We start from the raw sequence: 8,993 nt of genomic DNA, 5'->3' as shown, positions 1-8,993 counted from the left end.
TCAGCACGGTATAATCTTGACTGTAGTCAGTTTATTTGATTAACTTCATGATGATGTTTGTGATAATTCAATCGTTTCTACTCTATGTTTACTGGTGGACTTTGTGCGCAGGACAGCGTCTTGATAAAGTGGCTCAAGATTATTTGGATGATCAGTGAAACTTCCTGATGAGAGTTGGGGAAGGCGAGAGAGGTGAAGGGGGGGGGGGGGGGAATGGACTCCGTCCTCCCATCAGTAATCCCCTCGGTGGTGACGTCACCCAGGGTGTCTCCAAAGAGACGCAGCGTTGAGCGTTTGAGTAGCTAGGCGGCCAGTGCGCATCCCAGGACGCAACATCAGCGTAACTGTGGCTCAACTTTCAGCTGATCGTCAAACTTCAGACGCTTTGGGAACCTTACAAAAATGGGTAAGTCTAACCAACAAATGCTACTGAAGAACGGATATTTATGCCGCTTTTCGTGATGACAGCACACTTCAGCGTTGTGCGCCGATAGTTTTCACGGCAACCAAACTGATCTGACCCTGTTTCATAACGGTCAGCAATTAGAGCAGCCTGCGGAAGCAACCTGGAGAAAGCGATTAGAGAGATTAAGACTGTCAGGACTCCTGCACTTAACTCTGTTCAAGTCTGCAGAGTTGTTAAGTCCAGATAATCTTGTTGCTTCTACTGTCTCTCTCTTTCAATATGTCCTTAGTACATAACCGTTGGAATAAACTGATCAAAACTTAACTAACCACGCCCTTCATTGTCAATCATCATTGGCCAGCGGTGATTAATTACCTTACTTTGTTTGATAACTATTGTCAAACAGGTGAAAAGTAGTTGTGGTATGTCTCAACCCAACTGCTCGGTGTGTTTTACTGGTAAACAATAACAAAAAGTTACAGGAAAAAACAAAAACAAAACAAACTTAGGCAACAAGCATATAGAATTAGAAGCTGAGTGTGTACCATGCCAGGTCTCTGAAGGGCTGAGCTGAGACAGTCCCATCTGTAAATCAGTCTCAAGTGTTGGCCAACTGTGCGCCCAACCTGGGGGGACGCATAGGAGAAGTGAGGCGACCGTGGTTATAGAGTAACTTCGTGCTGACTTTTAAGCCTTTAAAACTGAACCAGATGGGATAGCACACCGGAAAACCCTCAGCTTTCTCTCACCAACTGTTCTCATCCTTCACTAAGCTTGATATTTAACAGTGAAACGACACAAAATGGATCCAAAAATGATAATTCTGCCATTTTTGAACTTTTTGTGTTGGCTTTGTGCAACATTTAGAGTCTTGTGTTGTCTGCCATAGTGCAGGTGAGGCCAAGGAAGAACACTATGTGAGAATGTGTATGAATTCGCCCTGAAGCTTCCACAGAGGCGTCTTTGTGCTCCTAATTTGTTGCTGCTCCTTTGTGTGACTTCAGTGGCTCTTGATGTAGAGAGAGAAGTTCGCTGATTTGCAAGTTTCAGAGCAGATGCCCTGTGAACCAATTCCCCACAGACCCTCTTTCACCATCTCATAGAGGATATTACTCTGCATGGCAATAGACCTTTGTGCATTGTCCATTTGCTAAGGCTCCCATTTTGTATTCAGAAAATGTCTATGGCCTTTTTAGGAAACAAAAAACTAGTAGAGCATTTTGTGTGCATGAGGACATTAATCTGGTGGCTGTAAAGTTTGCTTTTTGCTTTGTCAGAGAAACGTGCTGTGCTGCAATTTGTCATGTTTCATGTGAAATGGCTTTGAAAACAAATAGATGGACTCTTCAGGCCAAAATAAACAGGATGCCTTGAAGCTGATTGCGCGCGCGTGTGTGTGTGTGTGTGTGTGTGTGTGGAGCTGTGAAGTGAAGATGGCATTCAGACGTTATATAACTTGCATCTAATTTGATTTTGCTGTGACCTTCACCTCTGGGAGCGCTCACATGTTTCTTAGAGCGCGTCTCCTCTGGCCTTGCGGTGAACGATTTAACAGTGTATTGGCCTGTGTTTAGGACGTGGGAGGATAACTTGGCTTCAGTCCGCAGAGCTCGGTACAGAAGGAGAGAGCAAGTCATTTTTCCACAAGTATCCTGTTATGTTAGTGGTGTTACTGCTGTGACAGTTACCCACCCAGCAGTGTTTGGTTGCCATGAATCCCCAAGAGAAAAGGGGGACAGTTCTACTTAAATATTTCTTCAGTGAGCCAAACAACTGAGGAGAAGGTGCTGGTCTGAAGTAAACATTTTTTTTCTTAATGTGATCATATTGATTTTAGCAAGAAAAAGATGACATGCAGCTGCAGGAAAGGTGTAATAATTTATCCTTGCAGCAGATTGTGAACCCTTAGCTGCAGAAACAAACATGTCAGACGTGGTCTGTTATTTGTTTTTTTTTTGTTTTTTTTTTCAAACAAATTTGTTGGCCATGTTTAAGACCACAGATCACACATTCCAAGGCAGGAGATTGAACCAGTTAAATACAGTACATTGTTGACAGTGTGACCATAAGTTTGTTCTTTTTTTGGAGCCAGATTTTGATTCCAAAAAGGGAAAGATTGTTTTTTTTTTTTTCCCTATGGAAAGTCATGAACTTCCACTCGGGAGTGTTTCGTATTGAGCACCGTGGTCTTGTGGAAAAGGTCATCAGGACTGATTGCAAACCAGATCCAAATGTTACATCACTGTTTTCTGAGGAATTTAAAAGAGAGAGAGAGAGTTAATCACAGCTGACAGTTTTGAATGTTTTTAAGTAAACATCTTGCTGTAGTTCAGCGGCCCATGTGTTACTGAGTCATGGTTTGCTAGTGTACATGTACAGGCATAATGCAGGTGCCAAATCTTAATAGGTTAGTGATCTCATGATAAACGGCTCCTGATTTTTTCTTTTCTTTGGTGAGTTAGTGTCCTCATAATGATTTTTACATGTGTGTCTGGGAAGCTGATCTGAGGTATCAGCTCTTAGGAAAAGTGATTATTTAACTTGCGGATCAGCAGTGATCACTGTCACGGACACATGCAGCGGCCTGTATGTGCTGTGACCCTGCATCCTGAGTGTGAGGAGAGGAAACACAAGTGACCGCTATGCTAGCAAAGATGTTTTTGCACTTTTGGAATCAACAACTTGTCAAATGATAGCAGAGCAAAAACAGAGTCACTTCTTTTATTTGTCTCGTGCTACAAATGAGGTTATATTCACATGCTTCTGTCCCCAAGAGATGCAGAGACAAACACGACTGTACGAATGAGTCACTGCAGTGATGGTCAAAGGGTGCTGAGAGCAAAATTGAACTTTGCTGCTTTGTGTTTATTTACTTGAATCAAAGCATTTTCTTGCCTTCCTAGAATTTCCTGAATCGATAGGCTGTTCAGTCCAAATAACATAATAGCTAGCTTTTTTTATGACTGATCCCACATTTTTACGTCACCATCAATAATTTCTAAATTGCTTTTCGGCTATGGTTTCAGCAACCATTAATTACACTGAATATCCACAATAATGAGGTAGTTGCTGTCATAGTTACGAGATATGTGGGCTTCTTTCCATTTGGCATAGGTTATGACTGAGCATCCTTGGTAATTATGCAGTGCTGAGGCTCATACACTACTTTCTGTGCAGCTCTGAAAAAGAGATCTCTTTCAGTTGAAAATTCATTCATCTCGTGATTCCCTTCCTGTTCCACTTTGTTTCCTCTGGAATCTCCCTCCTCTTGCTTCCCTCTGGGTCTTTATTCCTCTCTCATCTTTACTGCTTTCTTCTGGATTTATACTTTTTTCCTCCCCCCTACAGAACCTCAGGTCTGCCAGGGTAATCATGTTAATTTGCGGAGCTTAATAAACTCCTCTGACAACAAAGAGGGAACATTGAATGTTGTGACATGAAGTGACAGGAATAGAAGTTCCTGATGCTTGTTCAAGCATGTGCCTTGGCCATCACTTTTACTAAGTAACGTCTTAAATATGCACAGGCAAGCTGAACCCCGAGGCTGTATGACAAAGATATAATCCGCCCTCTATCTTAACTGCAAGACTTCAGGAAAAATGCAGAAACATGTATAATAAAACCCAACTTCATTTATTTTTCCCCTCATTCAGTAAGTTGGTATCAATGCATGTATATGTTGAATGCAGAGGTGATATTTGCCAGTTGAGCAGCAGTTTGTATCAGTGTTTTGTTCACATTCTGATTGTTCCAGAAAGCTTGTGGGGAAATAATAGGTTTGCGGACACCAAAGAGCCTTTACAGATAATGAATGTTCACTCACTCATTCAACAAGCATTCAACCCCACCGGAGGATTTTTGGCTATCTGCAGTAGACCACACTGTAGCACTTTGATTTACACCATCCATATCACATGATCAGGGGACATGCACCGATTAAAACTTTTGATAAAGTTTCCCCGAATGACCTATTTTCTCTCACTAGCCTTGCCTAAGCAAGTAAATCCAATATAATGCATGTAATGAGGAAGACCGAGTTTGAAAGCTCCACACAAAATTATGCCAATGGCAGAGAGGCCTAGCTACTGTCTCTACTCTGTGATGGCCAGGGGTTGACCACCAGGATTAATGGAGTGTGTGCGTTTTGTTGGGTGGGACCTTCTCTCTCATGTTCATTTTTCAGTGCACACGATTGCTGTCCAGCCTTTATTCCTGTTTGAGTCATTATCACATCTCACTATGATGGGATGCTTGTCAACCTGCCGTCAACTGTGGCTGTTTAAAAGCACTATAAGCGCTTTCGCCTAAAGATGCTGTCAGACGGCATACGACTATAGAATGTTTTGTGCGCCACAGCCTAGATGTTTACCAACACGCTGATGGAAAAACTTTTTGAATTTGAGAACTTGAACAAATTCTCTGCCATCTTGAACTCTTAAAGATGGTGGCATTCATATTAAACCCAATTCCCAGCCTCAAAATGTCTCTTCAGAAACCTATCACACTTGTAACAGATGCTACATGGTAATTTTTCTAACCTCTATAATCAGAGACAAAGGTGTGGTGGAGGTGTTTCAGCTAAAGTGGTTGAGTTCAGAACAATATATTTATTCCTCCTATTTCAGGGGAAAGTGTTTAAGTGTAAGTATTGTTTCAAAGACGTATATTTTGGATGATTTAGGAGCTGGATGTGAGCATAGTTCAGAGGTGAAATGAGATGAAATGATAGGGGGTCCAGCTAATTTCCTTGTAAGATCATCTGCGAGGAATGAGAGCAGAATGCGTTCGTCTGCTTTTCAACTGTGGGAGCCTGTAGGATTGGGCTGTTGGCTGTGTGCCCACTGAGTGTATTCAACGCTCCACAGACAGGTCTTTGTCCCCAGGGCTTTTGCGCAGCTGCTAAACAACCGTAAGACAAAAGCATTTGGGGAACCCCAGCACACCAATGAGAAACGTTCACCATGTGAAGAGCTGTGCCAGACAGCCTGAAACCATTTGGATAAAGCCAAATGCTACACTTGGGATGAATTAAGCAGGAATTTAAATGAACACTCATGAAACCCCTTTATGACTTTTTTTTGTTTCGATATTTAGAATTATATCTAAAGTTTGTTACTTATGTAAGATAAGGAAAGTGAGTCCTGTTTGCTCATGTTGTGGTGCTACATGTGACACAGAGCTGAAGGCCATTGGACACACACTTTCTCAAGCCAGGATTGACTTTGCTACCCAAAAAAATTGGTTTCCAAGTCTGCATATTATTCTGCACATAAAGGCTTGATAGACAGGAAGAGGCATTTCTGGCCATGCAGATAAAAATCTGCAATAGCTGGACTTCTCTAAAGCGACAGCTGCAGGAAACCCAATAGCTGAGGGAGAATGGGGAAGCTGTTAGCTGCACAGACAGACTGTTTGGAGATTTGAGAAGATGGATTTCAATTTGGCCAAATTACTAAATGCTGCATTTGAAAAAAAAAATTAAATGTATTCAGTGTAGAATACTCTGAAGGCACACAGCTGAGTCATTCAGTAATGTGAGATGCTTTGGCTATTTGCACACTTCATGCTCTTTAAAGGGTTTTTGCGTTACTTACTGCTCAATTCAGAGGCAAGGGTGGAAAAAACCAGCGAACAGCAGCTTCAGGGGAAGAGGAAATCCCAGACGTTTGTGTCTGAAAAACAGCTTGACACCGTAACCACACGCAGACCAGAGGAGAGATCAGGTAGCTGAATGAATATTACAGCTACACCAGTGAGACGTCTCATAAGTCATTTTAGCTTTTAACCTCTACTTTATGGGAAGACAATATTGTAATAGTATAGAGCAGCCACAGTTGAAAATATGAAACTAATGTTGGTACAGAGGAGAGCAAGCTGTGCGTGCGTGTGTGTGTGTGTGTGTGTGTGTGGTGTTTTCAAGTCATTCCATGATATGTGAGGTGTAGATATCTCCTCTCACTTCAAGTTTTTAATATGTATTCATTAACAGCCAGGTACATTTGAAATGATGAAAACGTGTTTTAATAAGGCTCAAAGAAGCCTGAACATGTTTAATCTCGAGGTGAAAATAGAAGTTTTTTTTTAATGTGTTTACAACAATATGATTTAATACCTTTTTGTGAGTTTAAATAATTAGGGTGTAATAGTGAATGCATCACATCAGATGACACCTCTCACCCCTCACACTCCCACTTTAGACTCCTGCCTTCAGGGAGAAGGTATCAGACTTACAAACAGCTTCATCCTCCAGGCTGTGAGGATGCTGAACGCTGTCCATTACTTCCCCCCTGCCCCTGGACCGTGACCCACCACAGAACGTAAAAAGACTACCTCTGCTGTTTCGCACAAACCCAGTACATCCCCCCTTCTTGTTATATTCCATGTAAATCTGCTGCTGTTGGTAATTTGTCCATGTGCATCTCAATCTCACAACCATCTGACAATCTTCTTGCTATTTGCATTACTGTCACTGATTGTACAGGGTTTGAGTCATAGCCTATTAGGTTGTACCTTTTAGTTTTATCCTAATCACTTTAATTTAGTTTTCTTATTCTATTTGTATTCTATTTTAGTCTTTTAAATGGTATGGCATTCAATATTAGGGGAGAGAGAAATGGTATTTCAGTTTTTCTGTATGTCCTGCACATATAGTGAATTGACAATAACTCTTTGATCTTGATCAGATGGTGCCATAAATGGATTCTACTTTCCACACTAGATGCTTTATAATGTCCATTATCATGGACAGAAGGTTGTTGCCACCTTTGCTGTGGATGAACTGTCTATCATTGATTAAAGCAGCAAAGTAATTGATTGACCCATTCTTGCAGAGGTCAGCTGTGGTAACTTATATACCTGTCACTGGAGAGATTAGCAGCCATCTTTCTTCTGTGATGTACTGCTGCTTATTGGAAAGCTCTAATTCCATGTATAATCTGCTGCTATCATGGCTCTTAGGACCAGCTTGGCTGCGCGGGGGTGGAAGTATCAGGTTCAGGTTCTGGCCAACTCTCTCTCTTTCCAGGATCTAGTCCCCAGATGCAGGGCTCTGAGACACGAGAAAACGGCTTGTAGAACAATGGCATTAAAGCGGTCCGTGCATCGACTGCTCTGTTGTCAGTGCTGGCGATGAATCCTGACGCGGTGGGGTCTGTTGAGTAGCACCGACTGGAGGTGAAAGGAGGAGAATCCTGCTCCTTCTAATGAGAACAGCACTGGAGTGTTTGAAAAGAGTAGTCTTGGGTCAGGGGGGAGAGGTTGGATGCATGAGGCAGAGGACAACGGGACTGGTGGGAGCAATGCAGGGAAAAAGAGCCCAGCAGCTGGGGGAGACGCAGAGGAGGGAGGGGGGCGTTCATGTGAAGCAGCCTCATGGTTAGCTGGAGAGCCTCATATGCTCTCTTCATGTCTATGCTCCATTATGTCTTCATTATGTATACTTGCATGGTTCTACATTGTGAGACCAAATTTGATTCCCAAACCGGCCTTCACAATGGGAATGAGGACATTTTGGGAAAGTGAGGACATTGTGGTCAGCCCTCACCTTCTGACACACCTTTAAATGGCTGTTTGTGGGTTGAGACTTGGTTTAAAGATCAAATATAGAGTAGATTCAAGTTGACTGCTGTTTTGTCACTCGGGTTGCATAAGAGGTGATGTTTGTGTTTGGCTAAATATAAAAATGCTTACTGTGACAAAATATTGTATTTAAAGGATTAACACCAGTAAGAGAAGTCCATGTGGGATTTATTTGTACTGTCAGTGCAGTTTTAATGGACTGTCACATGCTTCAAATGACCCTGGGAAAAAACTGGGTGTCAGAATGACCGGAGAGCAGGTGGAATTTGCAGAGGAAGGTAGACAAATAGATAAAACCTGATTAAAGCGACATCTACACCTTAGGGTGAATGATTATATGTAATGAGAGATTTACAGTTAAACGTTACTGAATGATTGTGGATAAGGGTTGGAGCATCAAGCTAAGGTTTCATTCAGTGGATTTACCCCCACATTATGCAACAACACAACTTTTGTAGGTGTCACCCTCAGTAGCATTTGACAAGATGGATGTTGTATTGGTTTGCAGAGTGCCTGTCTGCTTATAATACAGATGTTTCTTCTCAAATAGTTTTCACTCCCGAGGCTCCACACAAGCTCCTGAATCGCGTGTTATCCCTTGCTGTGAAATAGTGTGTACCTCGTAAATTTTTTTTTTTTTTTTTTTGTGCAGAAGACTGTTCCTGTGTATTGCCATTATTCTCGACTCCTTGGCAAAGTATCACAGTATAGACTGAAAAGACAGGAGGTTATTAAGCAGTATTATTCTAACAAGATAATGGAGAGGTGTTTGCTTTCAGTACCTCTCGGCTGGTCGTTGGCTTCATAACTTAAGTGTGGTGGACCACAAAGACAGCAAAGCGCCTTCCAGACCAGAGGCATCATTAAAATATTTAGTGCACACTGAAAGAAAAGCAAACAATTATGCAGAGACCTTTTATTTTTCTCCAGAATTGCAGAGCTTCATGACTTGTATGTAGGGTGTGGTGGTGGGGGCAACTACTGTACTATAAACACCTCAACTCTTTCC

General features: G+C 42.0%; 1 protein-coding gene across 1 annotated transcript in view; it reads left to right on the top strand.

Annotated features, from left to right (window-relative positions):
* The first annotated feature begins 263 nt into the window (after positions 1-263).
* gpm6bb (glycoprotein M6Bb) overlaps positions 264-8,993 on the top strand; it is a 29,320-nt gene continuing 20,590 nt past the window's right edge. Inside the window, exon 1 of the mRNA XM_020596561.1 lies at positions 264-406. Coding sequence (XP_020452217.1) covers positions 403-406 — 4 coding nt within the window. The 5' untranslated portion in view covers positions 264-402. The remainder of the gene's footprint in view (positions 407-8,993) is intronic.

This window comes from Monopterus albus, unplaced genomic scaffold (assembly GCF_001952655.1).
Source record: "Monopterus albus unplaced genomic scaffold, M_albus_1.0 scaffold30.1, whole genome shotgun sequence".
NCBI classification, from domain to species: Eukaryota; Metazoa; Chordata; class Actinopteri; order Synbranchiformes; family Synbranchidae; genus Monopterus; species Monopterus albus.
This window is presented reverse-complemented; position numbering and strand designations above follow the sequence as displayed.